Source organism: Sorex fumeus, unplaced genomic scaffold (genome assembly GCF_029834395.1).
Source record: "Sorex fumeus unplaced genomic scaffold, SorFum_2.1 ptg000125l, whole genome shotgun sequence".
NCBI classification, from domain to species: Eukaryota; Metazoa; Chordata; class Mammalia; order Eulipotyphla; family Soricidae; genus Sorex; species Sorex fumeus.
The window spans coordinates 3,886,038-3,903,957 of record NW_026606182.1 but is presented as its reverse complement, the minus strand read 5'-3'; the positions used below and the strand labels follow the sequence as shown (position 1 = coordinate 3,903,957).

The window sequence follows — 17,920 nt, the reverse complement described above, 5'->3', positions numbered from 1 at the left end:
GACCCCAGCCAGGGTCAGAAAGGCCATCCCAAGCTCCGCTGAAAAGCTCATGCTCTGGGCCCTAGCAATAGCACAGCAGGGAGGGCGCTTGCCTTGCAAGCGGCCAACCCAGGTTCAATCTCCGGCAACCCTTACGGTCCTCCAAGCACCGCCAGGAGTAACCCCTGAGCATCGCTGGGTGTGACTCAAAAAGCCAAAAAAAAAAATTGCTGATGTTCAAAGGACGCCTGAAAGTTAGCAAGGACTCCTTGCTTTGGCGTCTAGAAACAAGGGTTCTCCTAATTCTGATCCCCTCTTCAGAAAACTTCTGTCGCCAGTTCTGGTTCTAAGTCCCGCTCACAAAGCTCCACCCTGATGAGAACCCCCTCTTCACCCCAGTCGACGCTTGCAGGGTTGGGGAGAACTCAAGGGCTGGGCCCGAGCTCTGCAGGCAAGAGATCTGGGTTCGAGTCCAACACCAAACAGTCCCCTGAGCAGTTCAGTTGAGAGTCGCCTCCAAGCTCCGCTCTCTCTCAACTGCTTTGGCCTCCCAAAACCCTACCAAGTATTACCCTGGCTACCTAGGTCCTCTCTGAGGTTGGGGACAAAGTGCATTCTCCATGGTGTCTCAGAGGTCTTGTCCAGTTTAAACGGCAGAAAGTCAAGGAGCACTTGGCGACCAAGAGATTTCTCCAGATTTCTCAGTTCCCTGCAGCCTCATAGGTCCCCCTCATTTATTCATGAGGCAGTGGGGGGAGGGGGGAGTCCACCCCACCCGGGCACTGTTTCCTGCTCCTGCAGAACCCAGGAGTCTCACCAGCCCACACCTCTCCTCCTCCAAGGTCTCTTACAGAGCTGAAGAGTCAGACACACCTGAGGAGTCTCAATCCATTGCTCAGAGCTCGTTTTTTAAGGCATACCCAAGGGGCGACAGACAATAACGCACGGTCATCCCAAGGCCCGGCTCACCATCTATCAAAGCTGCTGAGGCCGCTTCTCCACCCACAAACGCGGACTGAAAAAACACTTAACGAATGAAACTGCTTCTGATACTGTCCGTTTCTGTGATGGCTCAGTTAAGATCTGAAAAATGAACCCGGGACATTTCGCTCTGAGACAGGAAGCCCTGTGTATAATGACACTGCTAAAATACCGTCGGCAGAGCCAGAAGAAGAAGAACGCGCGGCTCGGGGTCGGGTACGGGGTCTATTCAATTTCTCCAGGACTCGAGTTCTGCTCCTCGGCCTGGCCCTCGGCTCCGAAGTCCCGAAAAATCTAATTTCCCACCGCGGCCCACCCCTCCCCCCCACCCCCACAAGAACAAGCTTCAACAAAAGGCACAAATAAAACGCCATCCAGCTGCACACTTGATTTATTACTCATTTTTATTTACTTCTGAACTGCCATAGTTTTGGTGAGCCAAGAAGGATGGGCTCTGCGGGAACTTAACATCCAAAATGGCAGCTGGTGAGCTCAAACTCACCCGAGCCAGAACGCTTAGCAGACGTGACGCCAGGTCTCAGTTACCTCGCGGCTCGTCCCATCCCCGGGAAAATAACATTTAAAAAAAATTTTTTTTTCTGTTCTCACAGAATCAAGACGGCACTCTGTGGATGTGCGTTATTGTCTGAGTCTCCCCGTTGGCCTAACAGAGCCGGCCCCCTGCTTCTGGTTCCTGGGCTCTGTGAACTGAATTCATCTGCCATTCACATGTTTACACGGCCCGCACATACAAGCTGACGGCAAAACACCGACAGCCCAGGTTCTCCTCCTCTTCGGTAAGGCCAACTCAGAAAAAGGGCGTCAGATGAATCACCTCACAAGCAAAGCCCCAAATGAGGGCTTTCATTTTCAGAAAACACAACAAAAATCAGAGCTCTAATTTTCCGGAGGCCCACCACAAAGCAAGACTCCCTTGCACATGGCAATTTCTATGTCTTTTCCTTCCAACTCATGATGGGTTTAAAAAAAAAAAAATTAGAGATAAATCTGTCCCAGTCGAGCTCTTTCCAGTTTGCAATCCTTCTTACACAAAAGCTGAACTTACAGCACCAACATTTGTACACAGGCTAGCAACCCGGCACTTCTCTGCTCATTTCCATTACCAATAACGTTCATTAAAGGAAAATAATCAGATCCTTGCTCTTTAGAGACACAAGAGTTTTAATTTTCTTTATATATTCAAACGGAAAGTCTTTTTGTTAAATTAGCGTGAAAGTCCCTTCATCTACACACAATTGGCCCAAAGAAATAGGCCATTTCAGCACAAGAGGCCAATCCATTTTAACAGTGAATAAAGCTTTTGAAAGCACTACACACCCTCTTCCTGACTGTCAAATCTTCAAAATGGTCCAGCATTTTTTTCCCCCCAAAATTTTTTTTAACACTTTCAGACCCAGCAAGCATCTTGTAATTAGGTTAATTGAAAAGAGAAACAACAAAAAACACTGCTCCCTCTTGATGAAAATTATTCCATTTATGCTTAATTAGCTTTAACCCATGTCCACATATTTAATGACGGGAGGGGGGGGCGGAAACTATGACCATTCGGCCCATTTGCATATTTTAAGTGCCTTTTTCTAAAGTATACTTTGTAACAGATTTAGAAGCCGGGTCTCGCTCCTGCCCAGACGCCTGGGCATAAATCAGGAGGCTTACAAATTGGGGAGGGGAGGGTTGGAGAAAGGAAAAGCCAGGCCTCGCACGGGCAGATCTCGGCCGAGGGGCGTGGGGGAATGTACCCGGGGCTGGGGGCCACCGACCCGCCGCATCCCCGACTCCAGCCCGCGGCCCGCCCGCCCGAGCCTGCATTACATCACGCCTTCGCGGGGCCCGGGGGAGGCGGCTGCGAGGGGGCCAGCGCTCGGCTTTCTCCTCCGCCCGCTCCCGGGGGCTGCGAGCAGCCGAGTCCTGGAATTTAACTTCAGGGGGGCCTGGGGCTGCCCGCCCGGGAATCGGGGGGGGAGGGGGGGCGGCCGACCCACCCGCACCCCCCGCCCCGCCGCTGCCGCGCGCGGGGGGCCCGTCTTAAAGGACCCCCATCACAATGGGCCCCCGGCCCGGCGCCCAGGTGCGGAATCGAGGCTGCAAAGACCCCCCAGCGCCCCCCACCCCGCCGCCCCCCGCCCCCTCGGGTGCATCCACCCGGCAGGAAGGCCAGGGAGCCCCGGGCCGGGGGCAGCCCAGCCCCGCGCCCGCGCGGCGGGCCACACCGCCCGCACAGGAAGGCGCATCTGGCGGCACCTCCCAGGGGCGCTCGCGGCGCCGCGGGCTCCCAGCACCGGCACCCGCCGAGCCGAGCCCAGCCCGGCCCTGCCCAGCCCGGCCCGGGGGTCCCCACTGCAAGCCTGGCTCCCTCCCGGGCGTCCCTCTCTCTAGGAAGGAGGGCCCCGCCGCCAGGGATCATCTTCACAGCCTTTCCCCCGCGGAGTGCTCGCCCTGCTCGCCCCTTTGTCGGCCTGAGCAGCCGAAAGAATGCAAACCCGGTTATATTTATGCAAATTTTTGCAGCAGATTTAGGAGGGGGGGAGAGGTCTGTGCTTTTTTTTTTTAAAAAAAATATACCTCTTCCTAAAGATCGAATCTCCAATTACTCGCCGCTTCGTTTATTTGCAAGATAGAAACAATGATGAAAACCTGCATATACCTCCAAAGTGCAATCCGATCGCTTCAAAATTCAAGTATATATACACATACATATATTTTTTTTAACTCGGGCTTTTCCATTTCTAAAAATGCCGAGCCCAAGTATATACATCAACGGGTCTGGCTTATACACAGATTCACGAAATGCCTGAAGCCAGTCTCCCATGCTAGACAAATGTCGATTTTTTTCTTTTTTGCAACAGCACCAGTGAAAACGGTTAAGACAAGATCCCAATAAATCAATTGGTTTTTTTTTTAAAAAAAAAATGGAAAATATTACCAACCTCATAAAGTGCAGCAGTGCTTAAATCCAGCAAATTGAGGCATACAAGGTAGAAATGGAAATGCAAAAAGGTCCAAAAAATGCTTTCTTTTTGTCTGTCTGGTTTTTTGTATTTTAAATATTCAGAAGCCAGCAGAGACTCTGTCGGCCATTTTGGCGTGAACTCTCTCTCTCTCGCTCCCGCTCCCTCCAGCTCGCGCTCTCCCCCTCTGTCTCTAAAGGAAGCAGCTTTTTGTGACCTTCAAATAGAGGCGGGTCATGTGACTCCGGGCCGGGCTGTCAATCAGGGCAGGGGGCGGGCGCGGGGGGAGGCGGAGCCCGCCTTAAAGGGACCGCGGCCCCCTTTCCCGCGCTCCTTCGTTGGCGGAAGGCTGTGTGTGCGCGCGCGTGTGTGAGTGTGTGTGTGTCTCTTCTCTCGGCACACATTCCCCGCCCACGCGCCGGGGACTGTGAAAAGTGGCACCGGCATCGGGGTGACAGAGGAGCGGAATATTAAAAACTTTTTATTGGTTTCTAGAAACGGGCTCGGTTGCTAACGGGCCCCTTGCAGATCCCGGGGTTCCCCCCACCCCCACCCCGGGTTATTCCTGAGACATATGGGCAAGCGGGGGGGGGGGGCGCTTAAATCATGCTCCCCCTCCCCAGAGACTTTAGTGTTTAAACATTAAAGTGAAATCTAAAGTGATCTCTAACTAGCCTCCAAAGGGAAGAAAAAAACACAAAAATACAAAAGGAGGAGAAGAAGACTCGGTGAATGGGCACTCAGAGGGTAAGTCAGTGTCTTCTGCCAAATCACACAGTGGCAGGGCTTCCCAAGTCGAACCCCGAGCTCCCCCCAGAGAACCCCATGTTGACTGAGGGCACTTGCAATTCAGCTGCCCCGGTGGAGCCCCGGGGAGACACCTGTTCCACCCCAACCGCAAGTGTTGCTTCTCTCCCTCATGTCATCAATGCCAGGCTAAGGAACCCACACTGGGCCCACCCCCAACCCTGCAGAGACCCCCACCCCTTCTCCTCTTGCTTATCTTGTTTATCTCCTCCTTCAAAAGCCAGGCCTGGCCAGAGGCTCTCCGCTGGTTTAAGTTCTAAGACTTGGCATGCGGGTGCTTTCTGTCCGTGATGGTCATCTTACCCCTGACTGCTGTCCCAAAGGCATGAGCCTTCCCTGACCCTCCTGTCTAGACAAGGACGTCTGGGGAAATTCAGACACTCCCGTCATCGCATCCTTGGCTTGCTCTCCGCAGTGCTGGCCAGGGCTGCCACTTGGAGGTGTGGGGGACAGCTCCCCCTTCCTTCACTGTCTCACTCACAGCACCCCCCCCCCGCAGAACAAGGGACAAGGGACACACCAATGACCTGGCCCTCCACTCGAAGAGCTGGGCTGAAGAGGAGGAGGAAAGCTGTCGCCCACATGGAAGTCTCCCATTTGCAGAAACTGGCCTTTGCTTCGAGGGTGCTTTGAGAAAGGGAGCGGGACTGCCCTCTTTCCTCTTTCGTTCCTGGAAAGGTGGGAGTCTCCCACACAGACTGGCTGGCTGACATCTCTGCAGTCTGTTTGACCTGACACGCCAGCGAGCAGGAAAGTGGCGCCGTCGATTTTCTGGAAGCCCAGCCTGCCCTGGTGAGACTCAGGGGAACCACCGCCTTTGAATCTGGCATATCTGCCACCCCGGTTTCTGGATCCTTCTAGAGCTGCCTTCCTTGGTTTTTTCAAGTTGGTTAAAGAGCAGGAAAGGAGCTATTTCAGGGCAAGCAGAGACCAATGTCTATTCGATCTGGCAGCCTGAATTTTTATGGCATAAAACACATCCAGCGCTGGGCGGAGCAAGAACCAGCACCTGGCCTGACAATTGAGATGCAGGCAAAAGCAGGAAACTCTGAGGATGGAAATTCTGAATATTTGGTCTATTTTTATCCTCCAATACCTTCCAGATGAGTTACGGGAAGCTCACTTCTCAGTGGAACATGCTGGACACGTTAAAACGCTCGTGGACCGCACAGGGGCCTTGTTTTAATTTGATAGACATGGTCTCTTTATAAAAATAAATTCTGCTAGTTTTCAATTCCCTAAACAGAAAAAAATATTGCATAAAAGTGTGTATGTGTTACCTAGTAAACGTGAAATAACATGCTGTTAAAAAAATCAGAAAACATTTTAAAATATTTTAAAGTGCCAAAAAATATTAGCTCTATTTAAAAATAATACGATCAGTATTTTTCTTCAGTTTCCAGACACTAAAAACTTCACAACCAATTTGTGCAAAATCTCTAATTTAAATTGCTTCAATTATTCATCGGAAAAAAAAAATAATTGGGGCTGGAACAATAGTACAGTGGGGAGGGAATTTACCTTGCAAGCAGCCAACTGAGTTCAATCCCCGACAGCATCCCATAGGGTGCCCTGAGCACCACCAGGAGTAATTCCTTAGTGTAGTGCCAGAAGTAACTCCTGAGGATCTGTGTTTCCAAACACTATGGTCTCATCATTACTATATTTTTTTTGGGGGGGGGGTGCTTTTTTGGTCACACCCTGCAATGCTCAGGTTCTAATCCTGGCTCTGCGCTCAGGAACTACTTCTGGCAGAGCTCGGGGGACCATATGGGATACTGGGATCAAACCCGCCGTGTGCAAGGCAAACACCCTACCTGCTGTACTACTGCTCCGGATCCAACCATTACTATTTTAGACACCAGAGAGAGTCCAGGGGGACAGGCACTTGCCCTGCAGGAAGCCAGCCTCAGCTCAATCCCCAGCACCCTGTATTGCCCTCAGAGCCCTGCTAAGAGTGCTCCCTGAGCACTGAGCCAGGAGTAACCCCCTTAGCAGCACTGGCTGTACAGTAACAACAACATGCCTTACATTTTTTATCATTACAAGGTTCAATTGCAAAGTAAGATGTTCTCACTTGCTTTTCCTTTTTAATTTATTGTTTTTTAGGTCACACTAAGCAGTACTCAGGGGGCTCTGGACTTGGGGGGGGTCACTCCTATTGGCTCAGAGGGCCATGCAGTGCTAACGACTGACCCCAGGACCCGTGCACACAAAGCCTGCACTCAGCCTGCTGAGCTCTCAAAATACCCTGCCCTAGACGCCTTTTTAAAGAAGTATGCCAGAACTTAGATACTCCAATGCATGTTACCTTTTGAGATTTTAATTTGGAAAAGCAGGAGACACAGGTCAAAGGCTAGAACATGCCCGTCAAGCACAGGGCTCAGGGGCCAGTCTGCAGCCCCTCATAGCCTCCGCAGCAACATGGGGGGAGCCCAGTGTGGAGGCTGTCAACCCTCCGAATAAAACATAATTGGTAGCTTAGGAAATACCATACTCCTGCAACGTGTGTGTATGTGTGTGTGTTTGTGTGTGTGTGTGTGTGTGTGTGTGTTGCCAGAGATAAACTCCAGGGTCTCACATGTGCAAAGCAAGTACTCTACCACTCAGCTCTATTCCTGGCTTTGCAATTCTCCCCTCCCCTTTTGGGGGCATCATACCTAGTGCCATTCAGGGGCTGCTCCCAGCTCGGTGCTCAGGGACCATGCAGTGCCAGGGATGGAATGTGGGGACCCTACGTGCAGAGCCTGTGCACTCCATCGAGCTCACTCCCGCCCCAGCCCAATGATGCTTTTTATTTAAAAGCCAGGTTGAAGGGTGAGAGAGATGGTGCAGAGGACATAGAGCCTACCCCAGCTCGTGCCCTAGCAACACACGGTCCCCAGAGAACTGCCGGGAATGAGCATTTCCAGGTGTAGCCCAAACACCCCCTCCCCATAAATGAATAAATTAAAACAGATAATCTCTAGAAAATCTTATCAATACAAAAAAGAAAGCTCATTAGTATCATAAGGGCTAAAGAAGGGCAGGGGGCATTATTAACTGCGGATTCTGAAGATTAAATAAAATGAATGATATTCAAGGAAAAGAGGTGTTATTTCTTCTTCTTTTGGGGTCACACCCAGCAATGCTCAGGGGTTCCTCCTGGCTCTGCACTGAGAAATTACCCCTGGCAGTGCTTAGGAGACCATTTGGGATGCTGGGGATCCAACTTGAGTCGGCCGCATGCAAGGCAAACGCCCTCCCAGCTACACTACTGCTCCAGCCCTGGAAAAGAGCTATTACCAGAGAAATAACCTCAAGAGCCGTTACGAAAATAACAAATGCTGCAGATGTCACGTGTGATTTGTCAATTCAAAGGGCATTTGAAGGAGTCAATACACAAGGAAGAACGAAGCCACCCTCCGCCAGCTCCCTCTGAAAGACACTTCAGAGAGGTTTCCCCAAAGCGCGCAATAAGCCTACGAACTCAGACCAGGCCGCCAAAAACGAGCTGTGAGGATAAGAGGAAATGTTTGTAATTATCAAACTAAAACCATATTTGGCCAACCACTCTACTGAAAACACTGAATTATCTCTTTTCTCTTTTTTACAAAACATCACAGAATTGTTGTAATAGGGAAGGACAAAAAGAATAGGGCTGAAATATGTAGGGGAAAATTTTCACTAGGCAGTCAATTAATACAAATATTGAGTTTTAAAAAAAAACTTGTGTGGTATTTGTGAACTTCCTTTTTCATGTTTGTTTGGTTTTTTGTTTGTTTGTTTGTTTGGGGACCATCTCAGCTGAGGCTGAGGAGGCCACTCCGGAGGTGATCATGGCACACAACACTTGGAGGCACATCAGGTGTCCAGACAGAATGTAGGGCTCCCACAGGCCGTGTAGATGCGCCAGGTCTCTGAGCTCTCTCCCTGGTCCCTTCTTATGAATTCTTTTCAAGTTACCATTTCTGTGCCTTATTTCCTCACTGTCAATACATACCTACCTTTGTACCTGGTTTTGTATTCGGAATTTATTTTATTTTTCTTAAGGAAAAAAATCAGAGGCCACAGAGCATAGGGAGCTCCGGGCACCGTAAAGTTCTTGTGCTGCAACGAGGCCAGAAGCTGGTTCACCCCCAGGTACTGCATGTGGTCCCCGGGAAAGGCCATGGGGTCACTGCTGGGTAGAGCCAGGAACAGCACCTGAGCACCACTGGATAAAATCGAACACTGCCCTAAAACTAACCCCTAACCCTAACCCTAAACCTCACCTTAACCCCTAACCCTAACCCTAACCACTGGATAACCAACACTGTCCTAACCCTAACCCCTAACCCTAATCCCTAACCTTAACCCCTAACCCTAACCCTAACCCTAACCACTGGATAAAATCCAACACTGTCCTAACCCTAACCTTAACCATAACCCTAACCCCTAACCCTAACCCTAAGCCATAACCCTAACCCTAACCCTAACCACTGGATAAAACCCAACACTGTCCTAACCCTAACCTTAACCCTAACCCTAACCCTAACCACTGGATAAAATCCAACACTGTCCTAACCCTAACCTTAACCCTAACCCTAACCCCTAACCCTAATCCCTAACCTTAACCCCTAACCCTAACCATTGGATAAAATCCAACACTGTCCTAACCCTAATCCTAACCCTAACCAAAAAAGAGCTCAAGTCAATCTTTTCACTGTCACTGTCTGTCACTGTCCTCCCGTTGTTCATAGATTTGCTCGAGCGGGTCCAGTAACGTCCCCATTTTGAGACTTGTTGTTACTGTGTTTGGAATATTGAATATGATCTTTCCATAAATCAAAAATATATTTAGCTTCAAAATAATTTACAACAAATAAACAACCACAAACATCTAGACCATCACCTACACCATAAATACAACCAAATCAAAGCTTACCTGGTTAGCAAGACTTTTATCTGGAAAGAGCTTTCAATAACCATAAGGAAGAATGTGCTCAAACTGCTTTCTGGAGAGCTTTTAATATTTGCCCATATAAGATACATCGTGTGATTAATGCTGGATAAGTTTAATGAAGTAATTATATGGCAATAAACTCAGCTTGTCTTATTTGCCACAGTAGCTAGTAAATATCCCCAGAAAAAAAAATGATTAGATATAGTAAGAGTAAATAATCCTCATTAGGAAGCAATGGTATTGAAACAATGAAATACATAGAGAACACATATTTAAAATTATATTACTCTCAATAAAATCTTATTCACACACACACACACCTGAAGTCAGTACAACTGATTTAAATATCATTCGGCATAGATATTCCTCAATATCAAAAGACAACCACTTTTTTTTTGGCTTTTTGGGTCACACCCTGCAATGCTCAGGGACTACTTCCGGCCCTGCATTCAGGAATTACTCCTGACAGTGCTCGGGGAACCCTATGGGATGCCAGGGATTGAACCCAGGCTGGCTGCATGCAAGGCAAACGTTCTCCCCCTGTACTATCGCTCCGGCCCCAAGACAACTACTTTTCAAGAAAACATCCACACGCAGAGCAACTTTAATCAGCCTGTTCGATTTCAGCTTACTGGTATACATATCACAAAATTAAGTAATTTCACAACTTCTAGGACCAATGATATAAATGTTAAATGAGGAGGGGCTAGAGAGATAATATAGCAGGAAGGGCGCTTGCCTAGCACTCGGCCAACCGGGTCCAATCCTAGCCACGCATATGGTACCCTAGCACTGCCGGGAGTGATCCCTGAGTGCAGAGCCAGGAGTAAGCCCTGAGCACTGCTTAGTGCGTCCCACCGCCCCCAACAAACGGTCACTGTCACTGTCCTCCCGTTGTTCATCGATTTGCTCAAACGGGCCCAATAACCTTGTGAGACTTGTTACACAAAAACTCAAAAATAGGAGCACTCGTGACCAACTCCGGATCAATCCCTTGCACCACAAATAATTACCCCAAACAATGCCAGGAGGGACCCTGGAGCACAGAGTTCCTGAGCACTTCTGGGCGTAGCCCCAAGCCAACCAACCAACCAGCCAACCAACCAAATCAGGGCTGGAGCACAAGCAAACAGGTGATACATGAAACAAAACTCAATAACTGGCAGACGAATAACAGACAATGTGTCTCATTAATAAGCAGAACAGTACAAATTAAAATAGAGGGCTGGAGCTATAGTACAGCGGGGAGGGTGTTTGCCTTGCACGCGGCCAAACCGGGTTCGATTCCCAGCATCCCATATGGTCCCCCAAGCACTGCCAGGAGTAATTTCCTGAGCGCAGAGCCAGGAGGAACCCCTGAGCACTGCTGGGTGTGACCCAAAAAGAAAAAACATTAAAACAGAAAAATTCTAAAGTGGCATACATTTAAAGGGAAAGAGTGTTAGGGCCAGGCAAACATCTCAATGGACAACAGCTCTGCATGCACAGCCTTGGGCTTAATTCCCAGCACCAGAAGCACACCCCCCCCCATGACTGCCAAAAGAGAGAGGAAATTTTATTGTCCTTAGAGGTGTAAGGAAATGAGAACACTCCGAAGACTGAGGGCAAAGACAACACTGGAACGTCTCTGTTGAAAGGGATGTAGGGGGCAGATGCCTCCCTGTGAGCAAATCACACAGCTCCACTTCTAGAAAGCAATTCGGTGGAAATACACGTGTATAAAAGGCAAGAAAGGGCCGGAGCGACAGTCCAGAGGGGAGGGCATTTGCCTTGCACATGACCAACCCGGGTTCAATCCCCGGCATCCTATCTGGTCCGCCAGTGTGACTCAAAAAGCAAAAAAAAAAAAAAAAAAAAAAAGCAAGAAAAATATCACTGTATCACTGTCATGCCGTTGTTCATTGATTTGCTTGAGCGGGCACCAGTAACGTCTCCATTCATCCCTGTCACGTGCTAGTGTAGACTGATGGCATACTGGGGGCTCTTTCAGGGTCAGGGGAATGAGGACCATCATTGTTACTGTTTTTGGCATATTGAGTACACCACGGGTAGCTTGCCAAGCTCTGCCATGCAGGTTGGATATTCTCAGTAGCTTGCCGGGCTCTCCAAGAGGGATGGAGGCTTTTGGGGCAGCTTCTGATCACCTTTATAGGTGGCCCCGGCCAGGTATACTTTCGGTAGCCTGCCAGGTTCTCTGAGAGCAAAAACTAGACAATAAGAGGTCACACAGCTGCAAATGCGGCCGCATGCTTCCGGGAGCTTGGTTTTATTGTCTCTGAGTCTTGGCCCTTGGTGGGATTACACAGCAGTTGGTGAGTGTAACCGTCTAGCTACTGAAAGATGGGGGATCTGGGTGGAAGAGGCCCAGTCCCGATCCAAGCAGGCTTGGAGATCTACGCCCAGGGTCCTGCACACCTGGGTTCCTCTGCCAGTTCCTTCATGTGTGAGGCTCATCTGAACGTGCGGAGAGTGGTCTTAAGCATGGCTGTGGCTGGTTCAGGAGGTCTTCAGCTGCCGGGGCTCTGCTCGGGGCGGGGAGGGAAACTCAACCCGACCCCCCTCCAAGGAGCCCCAGTGAGGACAGCCAGGCCCGAGGGCAGGAGACTCTGCTTTGTTCTCTTCTGGGAGCTTGGTTTTATAGTCTCTGGATCTTGGCCGTTGGAAGAAAAATAAGGTGCAGTAAAAACTTACAGGTCATCAAAGATGTGAGGGTCACCGCAGAGCGACAGAGCAATGCTCTGCAACCTTTCCCCAGCGTGGCCCCAGGCCAAACCTGCTTCCTTCCTGCGCAGCCCCCCATCCTACTGGCTGGGCCCCTCGTCTCTTGCCAAGGCCCTTCAGCTCTCACGCGTGGTCCAGCTGAACACGCTGGGGGCCCACGGGGTCCTTCCGGCCTCCGGTGGAGAAACGCTGTTCCTGGAGAATCATTCCCACATTTACATTTCACAGAGCGTTTGCAGATGTTGCAGAAACGAAATCGAGTGCCAAAGATGCCAAATTTAAAAAAGCAAGTCTGGAGAATCCCATGGGGGGAAAAAAGACCTAGGTGTTGCTTTAAAATACAGAAAATGTTTAGAAAGATTAGGAGGGGCAGAGGGGTTTACCGGGTTGGGGGGGGAATAAAAAAAGGCCTCATTTTATTTCTATATAACAACACTGAGTGCGTTCTGAGCAATTGGATTACTTTGTAATTAAACAAATGAAAGAGTGAAAAGCGTTTCCTAAATCACTCAGCCACGCATGGCTTTCAGGGTTGCAAATGTTTAGTTCCTGGGGCTCCGGCACGGCACTCAATCAGCCTTTGCTAACTCCGGTTTTGAGAGTTATTTTGGTTTGGTTTGGTTTTTACATTTTTAAAAGCTACTTTTTCTCCCCCATATATTTTTTAATGAATCACCGTGAGATCCAGTTACAGACCTACAAACTTTCATGATTAGGTTTCAGTCATACAGTGATCAAGTACCCATCCAGTGCTCTTTCTCCACCACCAATGTTCCCAGGATCCCTTCCCCTCCCCACCCCCCATCCTCCCGCCTCTGTGGTAGGCACATACCCTTTTACTCTCTCTCTCTCTCTCTCTCTCTCTCTCTCTCTCTCCTTTTGGGTGTTATGGTTTGCAATACAGGTAGTAAGTGGCCATCATGTTTGGTCTATAGTCTACTTTCAGCACGCATCTCCCATCCCGAGCGAGCCCCCCAAGCATCATTCACTTAGTGCTCCCTTCTCCATCCCAGCTGCCTTTCCCCCCGGCATGTGAGGCCGGCTTCCAAGCCGTGGAGCGATCCTCCTGGCCCTTGTCTCTATTATCCTTGGTGTTAGTCTCCCATTCTGTTACTTTATATTCCCCAAGTGAGTGTAGTCGTTCTATGCTGAGGGTTTGTTTTTTTCTTTAAGTTTTTAACCTTTTCGTGTCTGTTGCTTCAAGCAGGGGAGGGGGGGGGGGACAGCGCACCTGAGCTCCTCACCCACTCCGCGGCGGGCTGTGTGCTGGCGCAGTCTAGAGCAGAATCATTTCTGCTCCAGGGTAGCGGGGGTCAGGTGAGGGTCAGGCCCTGCGAGAGGGGGTCCAAAGGGCCAGAGCACACACTCGATACGCTGGAGACCCCGGGTTTGATCCCCAGCACTGCACGATCCCCAAGCATCCCTGGGAGTCCCCATCACCATCAGGTCTCACCCAAAACAAACAAGTCCCACCCCCCAAAAAAAAGCAAAAATCAGGATTCCTTTCTGGAAAGGCCTGATGCGGTCATGAGGTCGGGGAGCACGGGCTAACGCGAGGGTGCACCCGACCTTCTGGTGGCTGGGGCTCTCTGCAGCCCTCTGAGAAGCATAATGCAAACCGGGAGGGGGGAATCTGCCCGCCCCTGCAGTGTTTCCCAAATAATTAAGGGCTCAGATTCAGGATCAGGGTCACTAGAGTAGCTTCAAAAGATAAAGGTGGGGGCTGGAGAAACAGCACAGCGGGGAGGGAGTTTGCCTTGCATGCGGCCGACCCGGGTTCGATTCCCAGCATCCCATAGGGTCCCCCGAGCACCGCCAGGAGTAACTCCTGAGTGTAGAGCCAGGAATGACCTCTGTGCATCACCGGGTGTGACCCAAAAAGCAAAAAAAAAAAAAAAAAAAAAAAAGATAAAGGTAGGATTGCTGGGGAAGTGGGTCTCTCCTGGAGAGACCAGTACTGTCAACTCTGGTTTTAAAATAGGCTTAAGACCCCTACCCACCCCCACCACAAGAAATCAATAAATCAATCCATAAATAAAATAAAATAGGCTTAAGCCCTATTCACTGTTTCCCACCTTCCCCTTATCCCCCCCCCGCCCCCCAGACTTTGATCTTGACAACTGTCGTTTTGCTCACTGAATCCTTTTCAGGAAACATAGCTCCCAAGATTGGAAAGGGATTTGGGTTCAAGAGCTGTTGTAAAACACTTGAAAGTCAGAAAGATCTGGGTTGAAATCCTAACTTCCACTTCAAGCTGCATTCGCATGGGCGAGTTCGCAGCCCTGGGCCCGGAGTAGAAAGGGGACATTGTACTGAGCGGAAATACACACGCGGCGTGGAAACAAAGTTGGGGTTTTTCTGCACAGAAAACCCGTGTAAAATGGGAGCTAGGGCGGGTGGGTTGGTTGGTTTTGCGGTGCCAGGGGCTGAACCCAGGCCTCACACACGCAAACGCGCCCTCCACTCGGAGTCACTTCCCCAGCCCCCCGAAATCCCTCGGTCGAGTGGAGTTAGACCTTGCAGAGGGGAGAGAGCGAGCTCGAGGGCTAGGGGAAGCCCCTGAAGTGCTCCAGCGACTCCAGTGGGCCAAGCCTCGAGCGCGCCGATTCACCAAAGGGAAACTGGTTTCACCTGTCCGTGAAGCACGTAAGTGCAGCTGACAGAATACAGCGAAGTCAGGACTGATATTGTAAGCTATTTTTAAAACTGCCTGGTTAGTAAATTAAGCCAGCTGCGAAAATATCCCAGTTTCCATTCACAACAAATACAAGACAAACGTTCTCCTTTACCGAAGCTGGTCTCACGGCAGCTTAGCATATTCTGCATAACTCAAGCCTAAAGTCTTCAGAGATATCATTTTCATAAGACAGAACAAAACCAAAGTATTTTCTGGCGGAGGAGAGGCCAGCAAGGAGTTTCTCTCTATTGGTGATCGGTACATTGCACGATCGCTGTCCCGTTCAACTTAGGAGACCACCGTCTGAATAAAAAGCTGTAGTTATGTCAGTCTATAAAGCCAGTCTTTGCAGTTTTTCCTTTAAAAGGGCATCTGAGACACCACTGTACTCTGAAACACAATTTTTCAAGTTCTGAGATGAGGGAGTGAAAAAAAAAATACTCCCTGCCACCAAAAGGCTACAAGAAATTTAAAACTTATCACTCTTTAAGAAGTTGAGAGACTCTTGAATTATTTAACAAGTTAGCTAAGTTATACTTTTTATACTTCCTATTCCTTTAGAGAAACAAAGATTTGTTGTTTTAACAAAGATCCTAAGTATAAACAACTAAATGGAATAAATTTCAGGAAGGACTAGTCAAATAAATTCGCACTTGGGATGAAGGGCAGGTATTAAATGAGTTCACTTTGTAACGACACTCGAAGAAAAGTCTACGCAATTCCTTTCCACTTCCTGTGGAAGTCGACCAGACTTAGGTTCAGTTTAGAACACCCGGAGCCTTAAAAGCTTTTACTATGGGGCTGGAGCGATAGCACAGCGGGTAGGGCGTTTGCCTTGCACACAGCCAACCTGGGTTCGATTCCCAGCATCCCATATGGTTCCCAGAGCACCACCAGCAGGAGTGATTCCTGAGTGCAGAGCAAGGAGGAACACCTGTGCATCGCCGGGTGTGACCCAAAAAGAAAAAAAAAAAGCCTTTGCTAACATATAACATAAATTTTGATTACTCAAGCGTGGAAAAACTATGAAGCCATAGTTTCTGGTCCCTCCAGTTCACAGTCCATCTATACATAGACGCGACGCATTAGCGCCACCAGAACAACCGGTGAGAATCACAAGATGCCCAACGTCTGCCGGCCCCTGGAACAGGCACCCAGCGCCCTGCACCCGGCACTTCTCAGGAGCTGTAATAGGATCCTTTTTAAATAAACCGTGACTCACTGTTTGCTTTCTTCACCAGGAGGTGGAGTCTTGCCATGCCCTTCCATTACAAAATCCTCCTGTTCCACCTGAAAAGGAAAGCGCCTCAGGTCAGCAGTCGTCAATAAGACGCAACTCCGCAACTCTGCAGAGAGCGCGCGCGAGGGTCCCTCGGAAGAACCACCCCGCCACCGCGGCCCGCGTCCACGCACCCCCCCTCTCCACTCAGGTTCCTGCATCCCTCCTTGGGGGGCTACAACTGCCCAACTCAAAGGAAGTCCTCTGGGACAGGGAGATGGCTCCGTGGGCTGAAAGCGTGCTTAGCACAAGGGTCAGCGGGGTTGGTTTCAGGCACTGCACACCCCGAGAACCTCTGGGGATGACTCCCAAGCCTGAGGCAGGAATGGTCGCCAAACACCACCAGGTATGGGCCAAAAACAAAGGGGGGGGGGGGAGAATGTTTACTTACAATTGCCATAACTGTGACAAAGGGTGAGCATACAAAATAGAATCAAGAACTCCTCTAAACCAAGTACTGGGGAAATTGTCTGCCATTGAGGCAGGGTGAGGACTGGGATGGTGTGTGTGTGTGGAGGGGGGTACTGGGGATGTCAGTGGTGGAAAATGTGCACCGGTGGAGGAATGGGTGTTCGATTATTGTATGGCTGACGCTTAAGCATGAAAGTTTTGTATCTGTAGCTCATGGTGATTCAATTAAAAAAAAAAAAGAATTTCTATAAACCTGGGCTGGAGAGAGAGCACGGTGAGCAGGGCATTTGCCTTGCATGCGGCTGAACTGGATTCAATCCCCAGCATCCCATAGGATCCCCCGAGCACTGCCAGGAATGACCCCTGAGCACAGAGTTAGGAGTAACCCCTGAGCACCACTACCCTGAAGCTTAACCCCTCTCCCAAATAAGTAGACATCTACAGTACAATTTCTACGTGAGTGAATAGAAACATAGACGCCGATCTGGTGTGTAAACTCTATACAGAAAGGGTAAAGGTAAAGGTAAAGGCCCTCCCGTTGATCGTCGATTTGCTCGAGTGGGCCCAGTAACGTCTCCACTGGAGACTTTGTTGTTACTGTGTCTGGCATATCGAATACTCTCGGTAGCTTGCCGGGCTCTCCGAGAGGGGTGGAGGAATCGAACTCGGGTCGGCCATGTTGGCCGCTTGTAAGGCGAACGCCCTACCCGCTGTGCTAAAGAAAGGGGAACAGTGAACAAAATTTAGGACACGATGGTGGTGTACTTCCTGGCCCACGTAGTAGGTATGGGACAGTCACTATATATTCTCTTAACCGTCTATTATTTTCTTTTCTAAGTGTGATTTGCTTCTTAATCCAGGTTTTCAAGGAGGGAAGTTTTAGTATTCCAGAGGGTTTACTGGCCATCGGTGAGGACGAGGGACAGCGCTAGACCTACAGCCACAGAAGGAACTGGGGTCAGTCCTATCAAAACCACGATACAAGTGACCCCCCCAAACCCCAGGGCACGTGGCCCCCCACAAAAGTGGAAGACGTGTTAAGCAAAAATTAGAAAAGTCACACAATGTGGCATGACCTCTACCCTTCTCTGAGGTTCTGCTTGCTTCTGCTGCCAACACCCAGGTTCACACGGTGATCTAAACCCCTGAAATAAAAGAGCGTCACCGTGACA

At 49.7% G+C, this 17,920-nt stretch overlaps 1 protein-coding gene across 6 annotated transcripts in view; it reads right to left on the bottom strand.

Moving 5' to 3' along the window:
• TNRC6B (trinucleotide repeat containing adaptor 6B) overlaps nt 1–17,920 on the bottom strand; it is a 237,727-nt gene that overhangs the window by 135,951 nt on the left and 83,856 nt on the right. For 5 of the 6 annotated variants that reach the window (XM_056137430.1, XM_056137432.1, XM_056137435.1 and 2 more), the window contains exon 4: nt 16,281–16,348. In XM_056137430.1, the coding sequence (XP_055993405.1) occupies nt 16,281–16,348 (68 nt within the window). Of the gene's footprint in view, nt 1–3,908; nt 4,135–16,280; nt 16,349–17,920 lie in introns of those variants that run through there. The other variant, XM_056137431.1, reaches the window with a different exon arrangement.